General features: G+C 30.8%; 2 protein-coding genes across 2 annotated transcripts; both read right to left on the bottom strand.

Moving 5' to 3' along the window:
- Window positions 1-831: 831 nt before the first annotated feature.
- LOC124942996 (putative disease resistance protein RGA3) lies at window positions 832-4,269 on the bottom strand. Its single transcript, XM_047483562.1, has one exon. The coding sequence runs from the start codon at window positions 4,267-4,269 to the stop codon at window positions 832-834; it is 3,438 nt and encodes a 1,145-aa protein (XP_047339518.1).
- A 7,897-nt stretch (window positions 4,270-12,166) lies between these two features.
- LOC124942995 (putative disease resistance protein RGA4) lies at window positions 12,167-18,836 on the bottom strand. Its single transcript, XM_047483561.1, has 6 exons — window positions 15,778-18,836; window positions 15,330-15,367; window positions 15,175-15,240; window positions 14,081-14,188; window positions 13,585-13,734; window positions 12,167-12,270 (listed from the first exon to the last, which is right to left on the bottom strand). Exons 1-6 carry the CDS (start codon window positions 18,834-18,836, stop codon window positions 12,167-12,169), a joined length of 3,525 nt encoding a protein of 1,174 aa, XP_047339517.1.
- Window positions 18,837-21,086: the final 2,250 nt, after the last annotated feature.

The raw sequence follows: 21,086 nt of genomic DNA, 5'->3' as shown, positions 1-21,086 counted from the left end.
CTTTTTATTGTATAGGAAAGAGTTGGTGAAATCCCATAGTAGGCCTATTAGGCTGCTCCTTCTCGGTTATGACAGTTGAAAATGTCTGAAATCTGATTTATTTCAAATGTGTTATGACCATTAAAAATTATGTACATCCCATTTGTTGGAATTGTCAATACCAAGTCTAAGCATATGTAATCGGATATAATCTAGATTGAAAGAATTCTGCAAATGAAAATGATGGATACAAATGAATTTCACATGTTTTAATTCATCTACCTTCTCTTTCCAATGTTCTTTCACTATTGCAGACTTATAGTGAGTAAAAACTTCACAACAAATGTTTTCCTTTTTCAATCTATTGTAAAAACATGAAACAGTAACTTTTATTACCTTGTCCCCCATCGAACATTTTTCCTAAGAGCTGATAGTTTGGCGAATCAACAACAACTCCCCCACTTTTCTACTAGCAGAAAATTCCTGTTTCAAAGGATTATATAACATAAGTTATAGTAGTGTGAATATGGAATTATAACATAAGTTTGATGGATAATAGAAAGTGGAAACCAGATGGTGAATGAAACAACATAAACGATAGAAAATTAGAATTATCTTTTTTTTAGTAAGTAATAAGTATTTGGTTTGAAAATAAAATCATAGAAACAGAGCTCTGCAATGGAATAATGTAATTGTTTAGCTACATACCTTGTTGAGTCTGCTACTCACTCCTTTAGGTTATCTGCCTTGAAGTTATTATATATGACCTTAGTTAGAATTTGGGTTAATGTTATTGGAAAAAATAACGAATAGATGAATATAATTGTTATTATTTTTGTACGTACCTTTCTTCTAATTGATATGGACATGGAAGTTCTCAGGACTCAATCTTGTTTGAAGGGAACTTAGGAATGCGACTGTTTCTTCTGAAGACACCAACTTAGGACACTTCTTAATATTCAATCTCTGTAGTGAATTATTAATATTGAGGTTTCCAAATTCCTCAACTGATATCATCAACTCCGGACAATTATAAATATCTAATTCCGTGAGAGAGTTGATGATACCTCTTGTTCTTTCTGTTTGTCTTTGAAGATGATAGTTTTGTTGGTTCTCGCTTCCACTAATCTTTAATGTCTCTTCTTCCATTATCATTCCCTCATCAAACAAACGCCTTAACTTGGAGCACGACCAGATGCGCAGAGATTGAAGAGATTGGAAAGTTGAGCGTACTCCTAATTGTGCTTCATTATTATCTCCCAGGGTTGACGATGAATCATCAAACATTAATACCTTAGCATCTGGAAATAAAATAATTTTTTTGTCCATGCAACAAATAGAGAGATGAGTGAGAGCACTAAGATTTGAGATGCTATAGAACAACTCTTCCGAACATTCACCCAAAACACTTACATCTTTGAGTGCTTTGAGAAGCTGTACTGGCAAGGCCCCTAGCTTTGGGCAATGCGATATCTCCAGCTTGCATAGATTAGGGAATGCTCCAATACTCCAACAACTAGGAGACACCAATTCCCTCAAATTCATCATCGTATTAATGACAAGTTCCTTTAACAAGGGGAATAACACTACTTCAATTCCATTAATGTTGTTGACGGTGAATATGTGCTCCACATCATTATTCAATTTATAAAGATACAGACCTGTGAGACCATTAAGATTCCAGATGCTATTTATCAATTCATCCGAACATTCACCCCAAACACATACAACTTTGAGTGCTTTGAGATGTGGCGGCAATCTCCCTAGCTTTGGGCATCTTCTTATAACCATCTTGCATAGATTAGGGAATGCTCCGGGACTAAGAATAGTAGGAGACACCAATTCCCTCAAATTCATCATCTCACTAATGGAAAGTTCCTCTAAAAAAGGGAACATTGCTATCATTTCATTGTCATTAGCATTTAGGGAAGGAGATGACTTTTCCACCCATTTAGGAAGATTCACACCTTTGTAACCACTCATTTTCAATATCTTCATCCTCCCTGTTGAAACCTCCAAAGCTTCACCTATTTTCTCATGCCTTGTACTCTTGGTCTCATTATAATTATCATCATCATCAGATGACCATTCCAACTCCAACCTAGAGATACTCGTATTTTTAGCCATACTTATCCCTTTTATAATAGATGCATCACTAACTCTTTCAAGGTTCTTAATTTTCAATGATCCGCCGATATTCAATTCTTTTAATTCATCTAGTTGGAAGTCTCTCTTCTTCTTGCCTATCACAAACAAACTTAACGTCTTGAGATGTTTCAGCTGCCCCATCCCACTAGGCATATATTTTAGTTTATCACAACCATCCAAATAAAGATGTTGCAAGTTAATAAGGTCTTTTGTATTTGAAGGCAAATGTCGAAGATTATCACAATCAATGAGGTTCAGAGTTTGTAAGTTCAAGAGATTACAAATACTATTAGGTAATGTTGTTTTTCCACTCTTGGAAACGTCTAAGTATCTGAGATGTTTTAGATGTCCCAGATAACGCAAATCTAGATAGTGCATAAAGTTACAGTTTACTTCAAGAACACGTAAAGACGGAAGTTCATTCAAGACACTCAAAAACTTATTTCTGATACTTTTATAATTGTTGACATTGAGCATTATTGATTGCAACCCTTCCATTTTCTTAAGAGAACAAACTGATGTTTTGTCTAACTCATCAACCATTACCCTTACATGACGAATTTCACGTATTAAACCGTCACTTGAGTTATTAGCATCTATCGTATAACATTCATCTTTCATAAAAGATTCGGCAAGATCATGCATAAAATCGTGCATCTTACATGTTTCATAAATTCCATACCTACTATTTTTCTCTTTTACATCTTGAAAAAAGGATCTCCAACACAACTCCTTCCAAATTGTATTCCCAACATCTTCAACGTCTTGATTTTTAACTGTAGGAATTAAACCATGGGCCATCCACAATTGGATTAATCTCTCCTTTTTAATTTCAGTATCCTTAGGAAATATAGCACAAAACACAAAACATCTTCTCAAATGATATGGAAGGTCATAGTAACTCAGCCTTAGAATAGGCAAGACATCAAATTCTTCATTTTGGGATATATCCCATATCTCACTATCTCTTATTCTGCACCATTCTTTTGCATCACCCTTGAACCCCAATTGACTTCCCAATGCATTGGCAAGTAAAGGAACACCCTTACATTTTTTAGCTATTTCTTTTCCAATATCAACAAAGTTTGGAGTTTTTGGTGTTCCACACATAAATGCACGTTGTTCGAAAAGTAGCCAACAATCATCGTTTGAGAGAAATGATAACTCAAAATGTTGAATCGTTTCCATGATTCTTGCCACATTTCTTTTACGTGTCGTGGTAAGGAGGAATGCACCATTTGATCCACAATCTAAGATACATCTCAACTGATTCCATGCCTCAACGTTTTCATTCCAAACATCATCCAATACAATCATATATCTTTTCCCTTTCAATTTATCTCTAACTTTTTCCTGTAATTCTTCTAAGAGTGCTCCTACCTTTTCTTCTTTTAAGATAGCTTTGATGATCAACTTAATATCAAATTCATCAGAAACACAAACCCAGATTTTGGGATCAAAATGCTTAGAAACATTGTCTTCATTGAAGACCATTTGGGCAAGTGTTGTTTTACCAAGACCCCCCATTCCAACAATGGGTAGAACAGATAGTCCTTTAGCAACACTAACACTAGATGAATTATTGACTAGAATATCAATAATCTCTTTCTTCTCCTTATCTCTCCCATATAATTGACTACAACTAGGAAGAGACATGGTTTCACGCCAATTAAACTTGTATATTATTTTTGAGTCATGAATAGATTCACGCAAATGTAAGTTTTGGCGCTCTGAAGAAATTTGGTCTAGTTTCTCTTGAACATTCTTAATTTTGTGACCAACTTTGAGACGCTTCTTAGTATTGCTAAAAGGATGGGTGATAAAGTTGGTTACCTGGATCCAGGTTGAAGAGGAGGCATTAAGCCTTTTAACTTGAAGACGAAGATCTTCAAAGGTGCACTCATCCATGATGTCTCGAACCTCATACGCTACATCTTTGAGTTTCCGCAACCAATCTTCAGTTTGTTTGTCCTTCTCCCGCATGATCTTTCTCTCAGCATCCTCAAGTACGGCATTAATTGCAGATAATGTGTTCAATAGCTTTTGAACCTCCTTGTTATAATTACAAAACAAAGAGAATTCATTCTTAATCAAAGGTGCCAAATTTGAAAGTAAACCACGGATTAGAGCTGCATCAGCCATTTGTGATTTCTCTCTCAATCAATCAATCAATTAGATGAATAAACTTCTCTTAAATGTTATTTTGGAACTCTAACTTTGAATTTATTTGTGCCTTAGCCGGGCACCTATATTTTTGTTTGTTTGTTATAATATATCGAGTTTTGATCTTAAACAATAATTAAGATAATAAAGTTACTTTATTAATTGTATAAGATAATCAAGTTACATCAATAATTGTATAAAATAATCAAGTTACTTTAATAATTGTATGGAAGGAATCCTATTCCCACATGGACTAAAAGCTTATAACTATGTTCCAAAATTTAGCATTTTCATATTAATTTACACCTGATTTCTCTATTATTTTTTAGCGGCTAATGTTTGATGTATATTGTCGTTTACTTACAATGAAAAGTATTTAAGTTCTTCATTATAGCTATTTGTTTGATCTTAATTAAAAAAACTATTTGCTTGATAAAAAACCTAACAATGATTATGTATTTTCTTGTTGATAACATTTTTAGGTGATTAGGATTTATTTTTTCAATTAAAAAATCTATCTTATAAATATTTCTCTATTGAGTATTTTATAAAAATTATCTTATATTTTAACTTTTCCATTATTAACAAAAGAATATCACCACTAAAAGGTAAGAAGGTGCTTAGAAATCCAATACTATAGATATTTTAACGTCGGGCACTACTTTATGGGACGCTTAAAAGCGCCGGTAAATATTGTTTTTAAATACAATATGTTTAGCGGCGCCTAAATTAGCGCCGGTGTATTGTCGCTAAATCTAATTTCTTTTTTTTGTTAGATTTTTAACTGTTTTTTACTAAAAATATAATATTTATTAAACCATAATACAAAAAATGTCAAATACGAAAAATTACAATGTACATATTTATCATGTTATCTATCAAGATATAGATATATATGTCAAATACAGAAAATATCAAATACTAAAATTGCAGTGCATTTCATTTATTTTTCTACAAAATTTTAACATGACCTAATTTCAAACTAATACAAGGTTTATTTTATCATGTTTTAGGTGCTTCTGCTGTAATTTCTTTTAGTTTATCATGTTTTGGTCTTAATATAGGTGTCCCAATATTAAGCATGCACGCGCTTAAATGGTCGAGAGTAAATTGCGGTAATAAATAGTTGAAAATGCATTTGCATATCGAATCCTGTTTCAGTTGGAAATTCTCAAATAATTGGCTAAACAATATTTTTATTTATTCATGACACCAGTAATAATAATAATAATATTCAACATTATAAAATATTATGAGGTAAAACTATAGATTTTTAGTTTGGTTTTCTTAATTTAAATGATACCATAATCGGACTTATATCGGAACAATTAACCAATTAAATGTTCGATTAGTCGATTATTTATATATATTTTATTGTAAAAAATTATGGAAAGAAGTTAATTAGAAAAACCTCCTCATCATAATTGAGTAAAAAGTAATTACAGTTTTAGTTTATAATAAATTATTTAATAAATTTAATAAGATATCAAAATTTTCACGTTCGAATCTAATTAAAAACGTTGTGAATGAAAGTGATGACATAGCTACCTAGTAGTGGTCAAGTTTAGTTTTCTTAAATTGTAAAAACAAATTAATATAAAAACACATTATACATATCAAGATACTAAAATATAAGAAATAAAATTGCAAACAACCAACGGTCATATCCAAATAAATTAATTGTAATCAAACTTAAGAAATATGCCCTTAGATCTTGTTTGATGTTGGCTATATGAGAGTTTTTAATGAATTTTACTAAAATGTTGTTCGATAAAAAAAAAGTAAGTTATTTGAGTTTTTAATTTCTCGAATTATTATAATATAATTTGTATTTAAAATATATAAAATTCAAGAAATATATATTAGTATATATGTTGGCTATGCCGCACAACTCAGAATATAAACACTAACGAAACACCAAGAAAGCAACCCGACTTCTCATAACTAATATACATGTGAAGATAAACTTAATTTTTTCAACATAAACTTGCAAAATTATCGAGATAAAGGGAAATCGCAATGAAGAGTTCATTATCGGACGAATACACATTAAGGAACCATGTTTTCTCACAATGAAGATGAGAAAATCCTTAATGTGACTAAAAACATTGATAACTAGTCTTTATTTTGCTTATTCCATGTTTGACCTTTAGCCTTCTCCAATGATATTTGGTTGATCATTTCTATCTATCTTTTTATTTTGTGCTTATATTCTTCACGAATTTAATAAATCATATTAATCCACACAAAAAATCAAAGAGACACATGACTTATTAATTTCTAATAAATATGAAAAAAAATAAGGGAATAGGTCTAATTAAAATGAAAGTTTATATTGGAATTATTTTTCTCTCCTGACGGACTCGAAGCCAGGAACTTAGAGTTAGTATCCACCTTTTTTTACCGCTAGACCTACCTAACTAGGTAAAAATAATTATCAAACCCAATCCCTAAAGAGTGCGTGCGGTGACAATGGAAATTATTTTATTCAAATGAGCATCTCTTTATTATTTAAAGAGAAAAGAGAGGATATTCGAATGTGAAAATAGAATACAAATGGATCTGTTTGATTAATGTGAGAGTGACCCATGGCCTAATTTATTTGACTCATTAAAGTGGTGAATAATATTACTTAATCATTGAACAAGAAATAAAGAAATAAAATCATGAATAAGAAATGAAGAAAAAACAAGCAATAATACAAAATGTAGAAAGACATGAATGGATATGATCTTCAAATAATGACATCTTTCTTTATTTTATTTTTATAAATGCTCATGAGTGTGAATACTCAAACCGATGATAACGAGTATATGAGTAATTATGTTTTATTATTTGAACTATGAGTTTCCACACCAAATAATTACATCTCTACTCACCGAGTTCACTTGTATCATTTCTTTCTTTCATCAATGATTCTCCAATTTGTTTAAAATTTTGTAGGATAACAAAGACGATTATTCTCATGAAATGTCGATTATCGCCAATTTTTTTTCTCTATCTTCAAAAGATAAAATGAAAAGAAGATTAGAATATAAAACTTTAAAATGCAAATTTTGAATTTTGAATCGTCACTCAGATTTTATTCTGAGAAACCGAGAAAAAAAATACATAAAAAGACAAGTTTAGATATCTTTTATCTTTTCAGTGTTTGGTGACACTCGAGAAAGATCTCTAACGCAGAGTCCGTGGTCTCTAGGAAATGTATTTGATCATTTGAATGTAACATTTTCATTTTTGTTCTTGTAAAATTCACAAGAAATTGAGTGGTAAATAAATAAAGTGGTAGATTTAGGTTGGGAACTTGGGATGACATACATATTATATTTTAGATAAAAAGACCCGAATGACACACAATGCAACGAATTAGGCCTAAATGACAATACCCAATTATTCTCTACATGAATGAGTATAATTCCAATTTCAAGAGAAAAATCTTCATCTACATCTTCAAGCTTCGGGGTGGTCGTCCATGCCTTGGGTTATTGGATTCGGATTGTTTTTCTTTGGGCAGGAAGTTTTTCCGAGATAAAATAGAAAGATCATGTCCAACCTAACCTATGGTGTCTAAACTTATTGAAATGTCGAAGTGAATGTATTAGTCTCCAAGATAACACACAAAAATAATCATATAATTCAAATTCATCGTGTTAGGGTTATTATTCAAAAATAAACATATAATTCAAATTCATCGTGTTAGGGTTTATCTCTTTTTAAGCTTAGCAAATGGGCCTTGACTTACCGTTGCATTTTGTTTTTATTTATTTAAGTTTGTTTAATTCGTTGAATCATACTCAGAGCCCAGCACAATGAAAACAAAAATCAAACAAATGAAAATAAAATAAAATAAATAATGTCTGCTGTCATATATTTTTTTTTATTTTTAGGGTGTGTTTGATGAGAGGAATTGGAATTGAAATTGGTAATGGAATTCTAATTCTAATTCCATGAGAATTGACATTGAGTTTCAATTCAATTCTTTTGTTGGAGAAAATTATAAAATTATAAAATTGTAATTCAATTCCAATTCTTATGTTTGGAAAATGATAGAATTGTAATTCAATTCCAATTCCTATGTTTGTAAGATAAAATATCGGTTCAAAATGTTAACTTCTTAAATATGTTTTCACGTTTTTGACACGTTTAATACGTTTTTAACATGTTTAACATATTTAACACGTTTTTGATATTATAACACGTTTAACATGTTTTTTACACGTTTAACACGTTTTTGGAACGTTTAAACACGTTTTTGACATGTACACATTTTCACACTTAAAACACATTTTCACGCGTTTAACATGTTTTTCACGTTTTTGATATGTTTAACACGTTTTTGACATTTTTAATACGTTTAACATATTTTCACATGTTTTTGATAAATTTAACACGTTTTTCATGTTTTTCATGTTTTTCACGTTTTGACACGTTTAACACGTTTTTGACATGTTTAACACGTTTAACATGTTTTTGGCACGTTTTACACATTTTTGGCATGTTTAATAGTTTTTTAACATGTTTAACACGGTTTTGGTACGTTTAACACATTTTTGGCACGTTTAACACATTTTGGGCATATTTAACACGTTTTAAACATGTCACAAGTGTGTTTAATGGGCCAAAACGTATTAAACATGTCAAAATGTGGTAAATGTGCCATAGTTTATCAAACGTCTTAATTGTGCCAAAAATGTGTTAAACATACCAAAACGTATCAAAAACATGAAAAACGTGTTAAACGTGTCAAAAACGCATTTAACATGCCAAAAACATGATAAACGTGTTTAATGTGATAAAAACGTGTTAAACGTGTCAAAAACGTGAAAGCGTATTAAACGTACCAAAAATGTGTTAAACGTGCCAAATAAGCGAAAAATTTGTTAAACATGCCAAAACGTAAAAAACGTGTTAAACATGTGAAAAACGTGTTAAACGTGTCAAAAACGTGTCAAAACGTGTTAAATGTATTAAAAATATGTCAAACGTGTCAAAAACATAAAAAACACGTGAAATGTGTCAACGTGTTAAACATGTCAAAAACATGATAAACGTGTTTAATGTGTTAAAAATGTTTTAAATGTGTTAAAAACATAAAAACGTGTCAAAATGTGTTAAACGTGCCAAATATGTGAAAAACTTGTTAAACATGTCAAAACGTGTTAAATGTGTCAAAAATATGGTAAACGTGTCAAAATCGTAAAAAAAACGTGTTTAACGTGCCAAAAACATGATAAATGTGTTAAATGTGTCAAAAACGTGAAAATGTGTTAAATGTGTATAAAACGTGCAAAATATGTGAAAACTTGTTAAACGTGCAAAATGTGAAAAAAAAACTTGTTAAACGTGTCCAAAATGTGAAAATCGTGTTAAACGTGTCAAGGACGTGAAAAACATGTTAAATGTGTTAAAAACGTGTTAAATGTGTTAAAAACATGTTAAACGTGTCAAAAACATGTTAAACATGCCAAAAACGTGTTAAACGTGCCAAAACATATTAAACGTGTTAAAAACGTGTTAAACGTGATATAAATGTGATAAACGTGTTTAAAGTGTAAAAAAACGTGTTAAACATGTAAAAAAGGTAAAAACGTGTTAATTTGGAATTACAATTCCGACTTAAAAAGATTGGAATTGAAAACTATCAAATTACACTATATTGAATTCAATTGAAATTCTAATTCAAATTCCAATTCTTAATATTAAAGTGTCTAACAAATATAAGAATTGGAATTGGACCCTCCAACCCCAACTCCAATTCCAATTCCAATTCCAATTCCAATTCCAATTCCAATTCCAATTCCAATTCCAATTCCAATTCCAATTCCAATTCCAATTCCAATTCCAATTCCAATTCCAATTCCAATTCCAATTCCAATTCCAGGGTTACCAAACACATCTTATATAGTTTTTGATTCAGTTAATTTTGGGTTTGAACTCATAGGCCGCCCAAACCAGAACCAAGAGCAAATGCTGAAGCCCAGACCATCATCTTATTTTTGTTTTGTTTTATTATGTAAAACTAAACCGACAGGTTTCCATTCATTGGCAATATAGTAGAGAGGGCTCAAGAAGTTTTATGGATCATAACTCTAGCTCTAATTTCTGGATCCGTTTCAAGATCACCTCCACTTTCGAAAATGATCTATATAGCAATGTACATCATAACCGTTTTCTTTTGTTGGATATGACCAGATCGTTCGCTAGTGTAACTTAAATTCGCTAGTAGACATTACAGTTGTAGTCTTATTTAAATTGTTTGTATTATTAATATTAGAAGAAGAAAACAACTCTTTCAGACGGATGAATTATTAAAAACACATTTATACTTATTAATTAGGTGAAAATGACTTCAAAAAGAGCCTAAGTTGAGAATTTTAAAAAAAAAGTTATTTGTGCAAAACATCATGCTGTTTGGTGGCTGATAGTCTTGTTATGAAATAATTATGATCTTTGAAACTAAATTACTTTTTTTTCTTCTTTTTATATTATTAACAGAAGATCTCGATACAACAATTTATTATTACTTTAGAGCATCTCAAACCAATACCTAAACCACCTTTTTCCTCCGACCGATACCCAAACGCAAATTAAAAAAAAGTTTTTCACCATTTACTCTCTCTTCCAATGGATAAATGTGTTTGTACTATTCATAAACTCAAAACTTTTTTTCCTTCTAATTCAACTCCTAAACTTAATTTAGGTATATTTTATATATTAAACTTATTTATATAATTTATTATTTTAATTAATTAATTTAGTTTATTTATATAATTTAATTTATTTATATAATATTTTTTATATAACATAAATTTTAATAATATTTAAAATTAATAATAATGTTCAAAATAAAATATTATAATAATATTCAAAACAAAATATAATAATGTTAAAAAAATAATTTTTAGTTTGTGTATTTTAATTTTTGAATTTTTAATAAATTTTTATAATTAATTTATAATCAAATTTAAAATATTAGAGTGTTTTTAAAATATTTTGAACTAATTTATAACATTATAAAATATATGGGGTGATATTAAAAAGTTATAAAATTTATGGTAAAGAAAAATATTATAAGAATATTTTTTTTGGTTTGAGAATGGTTTTTCGGTTGGAGAAAAATACTGTTTAACGTGACATTTCAAACTAAATGAGTTTGAAAATAGAATTTTTTTTTGTTGGAGATGGTCTCAGGACGATGATGATCTGACTAACCAACTCATTCACACAGGGTTGATTCTCCACCAACCAAAAATTATGATCATGTTATTGTATTGTTTGGTGCTTTATCTTTTATGTGTAATGTATATTTTTTAATAAAATTTTATTCTTTTATTATATTGACATATAATAGATACATAAAAGGAGATAGAGAGGTTTAGAAAATAACTCTTTTCCTTTTTTAGGTTTTAATTAGCGACATGTTTCTATATAAAAGTTGTGAGTAAATACTTTTTTATAGATTTAAATTAAATTTATATTTTAATATTATTTAAATTACATTTTGAAAAATATTAGCCACCCTCCAAAATATCGACTCACTAACTAAAAACATGTCAATGCGATACTGAGACAATCCACAATTGTCATTGTCTATTCTGAACATATACCGTTCTCTTTCAAGTGACAAATCCACAAGTTCTAGTTTCTCAATAGTATCAGAGAACTCTCTCATTTGACTAATAAATCGTCTAAAACCCTTTCTTTCAAACGGCTCCCTCACTTCGTTCATATCACCAACAAAGATGATTGACAGATCCCATAAGCTAGTCACTCTTGTCAACTCGTTAAAGAACTTCGCTTTTATTTCGTGGAGTACCGGTCCCGGTCCATAAACTTCTGACATCACCCAACGGAAGTTATCTCCCTAATTCTTAAGTTACACGCTATCTGAAAATCTTCCAACATCATCATCCATCTTCTCGAATACGTTATCATTCATAGCAATTAGAATCTCACCCGACGCCCCGATAGAGTCAAGTGCTACCCATTCACAAAATTGCCAATTACACAGCTCTCTAACAATCTATTGATCCATCTAACGAATCTTCGTTTTACAAAATAACATATTTCACTTCAAATAGATCTCGCAAGAGGTTTAAAAATACAACGATTCTCGTTATCATTAAGCTCATAAACATTTTAAGCTAATATTTTACCAATCATTAAAATAGTCTTATTCAGAGTAAAATCTAATTTGGCTTCAATACACGTTTTCCTATTGACAAGAATCTAGGGGGTAGATCACCAATCTTCTTGAGCTGACACCTCTTATTATATGTCAATGTGGTAAATTCGTGAATTTTGGGCCACACCTCCGACTCTTCATTATGAATCTCTCTAACAAAAAATTTGTTTTCATCCAAAGTCATGTTGTGAGTCGAAAATGCCACACATACCTCATCATCGGCGTCATATTCTTCATCTGACTCAATCGACTCTTCCTCCGATACCTCATGTACTCTAATAGGCGGATCATTCTCATTCTCAGGTTACAAAGATCTATTGAGGCTTACTTGAACCTCATTTTCTATGGGTGATTTTTTTTTTTACATTCTGCCACATTAATTGGCTCACAATTAGCTAATTAGCTTGATAAAAAAACTATTTGGAGCATATTACTAAGAATGTTAATTGGAGGAGACTCCTCAGATATCACTCGCAAATCCTATTCGGAATTATAGGAGGGAGATGATGATTCATGTACCAACCCAAAGGTCAATCCTCCCGTTGACTTACACTCGATCTCGCAATCCCGATCTTCCTTCTCCATGGCGCATGCTCAATTTTATGGATGAATATGTGTATTGGCTAGCTTAGAACATGTATAGTTGATTAGTTTAAGTTCCAAAAGCTGAGGAAATGATTTGGTAAAGAGTTGGACCAGTCGTTATAGGCTTATAGCGATTGGTCATATATCAATCGCTCTCAATCGGCAGAAGCCTTCTCGTTGTTGCCTTAATTGGCAACGACGATCGGTAGATGATCAATCGCTATAGGCCTATAACGATTGGTTTAATAACCAATCGCTACTACCCAAGCGAAGACTACGGCGATTTCGCTATAGACTTTTTTTATAAAAAAAAATCCATTGATCAATTGCTTACTTCAACACAATAATCAAGGAGAATGTAACTTCCTTGTTATTAAGATTTCCTAGACCTTCGCAACAGCTTTTTATTTCGAACTTTAATATTTAAAAAGAATAAATGCTACAAAATATACTATACTCTGGAAGATAACCAATGTAATAGAGATAAAATAGTGCAGGAAAGATCTTTGACCTAAGAAGTTCACCGGTAGCTCCAATGACAGCAATAACCACAGAAGACCCTGAACTAGTGAATACATTAGATGTTTGCAATGATGGCACGGATACTAAAGAAGTATGTGTTGGAGTGGAATCGTAATGTTGTGAATTTGCATCTAAAAGTTGTGCATGTTTCCCTATTAAATGAGCATAATTATTACAAAACTAGAAGATTGAAATAAATATTTTAAGGAAAATAAGTGGAATAAAAAAAACTATATGTTTTTTCTACACATATTATATAACCAATCCAATTTTCTCGTGTACGAAACAATAACTAACCACTTAGCGAACTGATAGGTGCTGTTTTCTCATCAATACGTTATTCATTGGTTGGGGATGCTTCATTAAACTCTTTTGGCTGATTTGTGTCTAGAATCTGCAGACTTTTAAATTCACTCTTTCTACTCTTCTTCCAAATGTTTATGTTTCTAAGCATCCAAAGCCGCCAGCCACATAATGTATTGCAGAAATTCGAGGAACCTCCTCCATTGAATACACGGCTGCTTCCATTTACATTGAAAAGTGAAGCCACCTGTCCAGATGAATAAAAGATTAGTGAAGAAGCTGCATTATCTATGTGTTCCCCATCTTGAAAAAAACAGGAAAAACACTGGCATCTCAGATCAAATGAGAAAGCATTTGTAAATAATTTCAAACTCTAAGTACAAACCATATTATAAGATAAAGTAATGAAAACAATATTTATTTAAAGATGTTCAACCAACATATAATAAGAAATGTTATTTTCAATTATACTAAATTACGAAATATTATTATAATCTCATTATATAACATTCAAGATAGGAATGTCTTTGTTTCCTGCTACTATTAAGAATTTGTCTCCACTCTTAATGCTTTGTTACTCGCTCTTTATTTCGCAAAATCGAACATCAAACAATCTAAAAGAAACAAATGATCAAACAATCACAAAACAATCCAATCCAATCCAATCAAACCAAGTGATCAAACGGTCCAAACAAGACAATCATCCATGTACCAACAAATGACAAGTTCAAGATGATGTCCAAAAAAAGGAAAGATTAAAACCAAACTATTACAAACACCAATAGAAGATAAGACCAAACTTTACCTCTTTGACCACCAATAGAAGATAAGACCAACTTTACCTCCTTGAGGTCAAAAGAAGGACCCTAGTTTTACCTTGAATCATTTTCTGAAGAGCATCAATTGCCAAAATATCTGAAGAAATGAAAAGAGGATTCTTGTCATAACTTTACCTCCTCGCTATTACCCCGTAAAAATACTAATTAAGATGAAAACATATATTTACAAACATATATTAAGATAACAGTCTATTTACATCAATCATAAATCAATCAGATCCATCATAATAACATCCCAAACAAAGTTTAATGACCATCAATTATAAATCAAGAGTCCCAATAACAACAGCCCATTTACATCATTGACAAAACACGTATTCTAACTCTTACCAAACAACTGTAGACTTTTTTTGATCAGCAAATAGATCTAACTTACTATATATGCTTAAAATCAAATTAGATGAAATCCTTGTAATCATAGAAACAAAGCTCTGCAATGGAAGAATGTACCAAATTTGGTTATATGGCCACTATTCTCTGCTCTTCGTCTTTCTTTTCCAATAGAACACCTACTTTCTGACAACCAATTCAATAAGATTAATTAAGAAACCATTACAAAATCAATAATATAATTATTTGTCTAGTTTAGTAATATAGGTACTAACCTTGTGTTGATTCCACTACCCACTCCTTTAGGTTATCACTGCATATCAAGAAATTACAAGTCCTTTAGATTTGATGAAGATCTTGAAGGAAGGCTAGCCACATTTTAATTATTTGTTCTTCATTACCAACATTTAGCCTATAGTCATTTACTTCATTTTGAACCTTATCTACTAAATCGTTGTTCTATGTTTCTTAAATGATTCATACAAATGATATAAAAACCATTGAAGCACATTTCTTAATTGTGTTCATTGATGTCAACTAACCTTAGAATCACTTCTAAATTGACGACGTTGCACACCTTTAATTGCTTTTGTTCACCTCAAACCTATAAAATTTATTAAACAACAGATATAATTATATATAATAAAATATATATGTTACATGGACCATTTAAAAAAAACATATATGTTACTGAATGAATATAATAGATGTTTGCCTACATACCAAATCTGCTCTCCCTCAAAAATATCTACTGTGAACTTCTTATGTCCAAGTCTTGCTCGAAGGGAACCTAGGAGTACCATAACTTCGTCTTCTTCTTCTTCGCACACCAACTTAGGACAACCCCTGATAGTCAATCTCCGTAGTGAATTATTAATATTGAGTTTTCCAAATTCCTCAACTGATATCATCAACTCCGGACACTCGTAAATATCCAATTCCGTGAGAGAGTTCATTAGTCTTATTCTTTCTGTTTGTCCTTGAAGACGACGATGATGATGATGCTTTTGTTGTTTCTGGTAGGCACTGATCTTTAATGTCTCTTGCATTATCATTCCCTTGTCAAACAAATGCATTAACTTGTCGCACCCCACAATAGACAAAGATTGAAGAGATTGAAAAGTTGAGCATACTCCTAATTGTGCATCAATATTGGGCACAGGGGTTGACCAACCATATGACTTTAATGCCTTAGAAGCTGGAAATAAAACACTTCTTTCATCCATAAAACTAAGAGAGAGATGAGTGAGAGAAGTAAGATTTGAGATACTATATAACAACTCATCCGAACATTCACCTGAAACAGTTACATGTTTGAGTGCTTTGAGATGTGGTGGCAAGGCCCCTAGCTTTGGGCAATCGGATATCTCAATCTTCGATAAATTAGGGAATGCTCGGGGACTAGGAATAGTAGGAGACACCAATTCCCTCAATTTAGGGAAATTCACACCTTTATAACCACTCATTTTTAGTATCTTTAGCCTTGAAGTTGGAATCTCTAGAGCTTCACCAATTTTAACATGCCTAGTACTCTTGGTCTCATTATCATCAACTTCATCTTTAGATCTCCATTCCAAGTCCAACTTATTGATACTCGACATCTTAGCCATACTTATCCCTCTTGCAATACATGCATCACTAACTCTTCCAAGGCTCTTAATTTTCAAAGATCCGCGAATATCCAATTCTTTTATTTCATCTAATTGACAGTCTCTCTCCTTCTTGCCTATCACAAGGAAGCTTAATGTCTTCAGATGTTTCAATTGTCCCATCCCTCTAGGCATATAATTTAATCCATTACAACCCTCCAAATAAAGATGTCTCAAGTTAATAAGGTCCCTCATATCGCTAGGCAAACTTTTAAGCTCATAACAATAATTGAGTTTTAGAGTTTGTAAGTTCAAGAGATCATAAATACTATTAGGCAATGCTGTCATATGACTATAGGAAATGTCTAGATATCTAAGATGTTTTAGACATCCCACATAACACAAATCTTCATATTGCACACAACGTCTTACTTCAAGGACGCGTAAAGACGGAAGTTCCTTCAAGAAACTCAAAATCTCCTTTTTGACATTTCCACCATCTCTGTCATGGAGCGTTATTGATTGTAACCCTCCAATTTTCTTAAGAGAACAAATTGATGTATTGTCTAACTGATCAACCATTACTGTTAGATGGCGAATATTTCGTCCAAAACCATCACTTCTAGAGATGTTATCATTCATTGTATAAGATTCATCTTTCATAATAGATTGGGCAAGATCATGCATAAAATCGTGCATCTTACATGTTGTATAAACTATATCATCCCAATTTTTGTTCTTTTTTTCATCTTGAAAAAAAGATCTCCAAAACAATTCTTTCCAAATTGTATTCCCAACATCTTCAACTTCTTGATTTTGAATGGTAGGTATTAAACCATGAGCCATCCACAATTGGATTAATTTATCCTTCTCAATTTCAGTATCCTTGGGAAATATGGCACAAAACACAAAGCATCTTCTCAAATGATAAGTGAGGTCATAGTAACTCAACCTTAGAATAGGCAAGATATCATATTTTTCATTTTGAGATATCTCCCATATCTCCCTATCTCTTATTCTACACCATTCCTTTTCGTCGTCCTCACTGAACCCCAATTGACTTCCCAACATCTTGGCAACTAATGGAACACCCTTACATTTTCTAGCTATTTCTTTACCAATATTAATGAAGTTGGGAGGTTTTGGTTTTCCATGCTCAAATGCACGTTCTTCAAATAATAACCAACAATCATTTTCAGATAGCGACGATAATTCAAAATGTGGAATTGTTTTCATGATTTTGGCCACACTTTTTTTACGTGTCGTGGTAAGAACGAACGCACCATTTGATCCACAATCTAATATAGAACTCAACTTATTCCATTCATCTCTATCTTCATTCCAAACATCATCCAATACAATCAAATACCTTTTCCCTCTCAATTGATCTTGAATAATTTTCTGCAATTTCTCCAAAGAAGTTTCATTATTTGATCCTATGATTGCTTTTATCACCAACTTAATATCAAATTCATCAGAAACACAAACCCAGATTTTGGGATCAAAATGGTTAGAAACCTGGTCATCGTTGAAGACCATTTGGGCAAGTGTTGTTTTACCTAGACCCCCAATCCCAACAATTGGAAGAACAGATATCGTTTTGGCAACACTAACACTCAATGTATTATTGAGTAGAATATCAATTATCTCTTTCTTCTCCTTATCTCTCCCATATATTTGATTATTAGTACTCGAAAGAGACATGGTTTCGCGCCAACTACTAGTAAACTTGTCTATTTTTGATTCATGAATAGATTCACGCAAATGTAAGTTTTGGCGCTCTGAAGAAATTTGGTCTAGTTTCTCTTGAACATCCTTAATTTTGTGACCAACTTTTAAATGCGTCCAAGTATTGCTAAAAGGTTGGGTTATTGAGTTGATTACCTGGATCCGTGTTGAAGAGGAGGCATTAAGACTTTTGACTTGAAGACGAAGATCTTTAAAGCTGCATTCATCCATGATGTCCCGAACTTCATACAATACATCTTTAAGTTTTCGCAACCAATCTTCTGTTTGTTCGTCCTTCTCCCGCACCGTCTTTCTCTCAGCATCTTTGAGTACAGCATTAATTGCAGATAGTGTGCTCGATAGGTTATGAACCTCCTTCTTGAAATTCCAAAACAACGAGAATTTATTGTTACTTAGAGGTGCCAAATTTGAAAGCAAACCACTTATTAGAGCTGCATCAACCATGATAGTAATTGATTTATCTCTCAATCAAATCAGATGAATAAACTTCTCACAAAATATTGGTATTTTGGTACTCACAATATTGGTGCCTACTGGAGAACATAAATTGAAATAAATCACATACAAATTGGACTACACTTTCCGTGTGGACCATAGCCTGCATGACTCACACCACAATTTCCTTGAATTTTCTGAGAATAAATTATTGACAGATCTTAACTTAGTGATTCAGTGAACAAATATATACTTTTATATTAGCATAAATATTTAATATATATATATTCTAACATGAAGAATTAAGTATAATAAGTTAATATTGGTTTATAATTTTATTTCAAATCAAAGCTTAAACTCTTTAGTTGACGAAAAGATAGTCACCAAGATCGTTTAACATGTAATGTCCAAAACTTTAAATATGTGAGAAGAAAAAGAAAAGAAAAAAAAAGAAGTCATAACATTAAAAAAAAAAACGATTTGATTACTTAAGAAATCAGGGACGGTTGATTCAAAGATCTTCAAGCTAACTAAATTATTTGTTTTTTCATTTATTAAAAAAATTTATAAAAATTTATATATTTAGAAAGTTGCATAAATTTCAATTTAAGGTATTGAGAATAGTTTTGTAAACATGACTCTTCAACACTTTTAGTTATTTTTGGCCGATTAATATAAATATTTATATTTTGTTTTAATAACTACTAAAATTATATTCCAATTCTGTTGGAGATATTAAACTATCTTCACATATAGAAAATACTTTAATTTAAGTTAAAAATATAAAACACTATTGTTAAATATTATTTCACCACTATAAAAAACTATTGTTAAATATTATTTCACCACTTTTTTTTCAGGGCACCTCTTTGTTGACCCTTTCAAATATAATTAGGTATATCATGTCCTAAGTAGGGGACATGTTTTTTTAATAATGAAAAAAAAAACTTATTTATGGTTTTTCTTCAATTTAGTGCAACTACGATGTATAAAACATTTGAAATCCGATACTTGTAATAATAATAATAATATGAATAAAAGCTTGGTGTGTGTCATATCATAGAGTATTTTGGTTCATTATTAAAAAAATATTTAGATGGAATTGTTGAATTTAGATAATAATTCAAAAAATTAAAGATAAAGAAATTTGCTCAAATAAAAAAAATACAGTACATATGGCGACACTTAAATTAATTTTACCGGCGCATAAATAAGTGTTGCCGTAACCTACAATTCTGCTACCACGACACTTTTATGCGCTGGAAAAGGTAGAGGAGATATAATATGCTTGAACTAAAGTTGATCATGACACACCCACTCAAGAACACGAGATGCAAAAATCTTATGATTTGAAAATGAGGAATTAAATATCAAAAGTATAAGTAATTGGAGTTAACTTTCTAAAATAAAAATATAGACATTTTTTTATTATTATTGACGATTGTGGTGTTCTCTTTAGCTTTATTTTCACAGGGTAATTGTGCACCATGATGCATCATGTGATGACTTTCAATTTAATTAAAACCATTCATGAGTCACAAATGCTTAGATTTAATTTGTATGAGAGAATTCAAACATATTAGCTAAACCAGCAGATATTAAGGTAGTTGTAACAAAATTTTCAAATCAATAACAAAATTCGCTGCGGTTACAAAATTACTTTGTTTAAAACAAGTTATCAATGTATAGATGTTTTATCTAGCTTTATAATGTGTAGTTTCATCTAGTTAATATTACAAGAATTTAATTTAATGGGTAAAGTAAATTTGGATATGACAACTAATTGAGATAGTTTAATATGATTATGTTAGGAAATAGATAATATTTACTTTGTTTAAAACAAGTTATCAATGTATAGATGTTTTCAAATGAGCATCTCTTTATTATTTAATGAGAAAATAGATAATATTTAAAACTGAAAATAGAATACAAATTGATTTATTTGATAAATGTGAGTGTCCTAAATTTTTAATTCATTAAAGTGGTGAATAGTACTACTTAACTATTGAAGTAGAAAAGGATGAATAGTACTACTTCAATACTTAATTTAAGTATTACTATTATAATTGAGTTCATCTTTAAGCTCACATTCTAAAAATTTATAGAACCAAAAACATGATTGGTTATTAATATATATTAGCATTTGCACGAGTAATTAATATATACAAATATTATTTATTTATGAAATTGAATAACAAATAATTCTCTACTTAATTATAAAGGTTAATTAAGTAGTAGAGTAGAAACTCTTTAAATTAA

The sequence above is a fragment of the Impatiens glandulifera genome, chromosome 6 (genome assembly GCF_907164915.1).
Source record: "Impatiens glandulifera chromosome 6, dImpGla2.1, whole genome shotgun sequence".
NCBI lineage: Eukaryota > Viridiplantae > Streptophyta > Magnoliopsida > Ericales > Balsaminaceae > Impatiens > Impatiens glandulifera.
The sequence above is the reverse complement of the archived record's forward strand: the minus strand, read 5'-3'. Positions and strand labels throughout refer to the sequence as shown.

What these genes read in the sequence shown, in the direction of transcription:
- LOC124942995 (XM_047483561.1), bottom strand. Translation starts at nt 18,836, where the DNA reads ATGGTTGATGCAGCTCTAATAAGTGGTTTGCTTTCAAATTTGGCACCT. An exon ending in TTTGAGGGAGAGCAGATTTG is followed by an intron (nt 15,368 to 15,777) that starts GTATGTAGGCAA and finishes CTTGATATGCAG; the next exon opens with TGATAACCTAAAGGAGTGGG. An exon ending in TGGCCATATAACCAAATTTG is followed by an intron (nt 14,189 to 15,174) that starts GTACATTCTTCC and finishes GTTTTTTTCAAG; the next exon opens with ATGGGGAACACATAGATAAT.
- LOC124942996 (XM_047483562.1), bottom strand. Translation starts at nt 4,269, where the DNA reads ATGGCTGATGCAGCTCTAATCCGTGGTTTACTTTCAAATTTGGCACCT.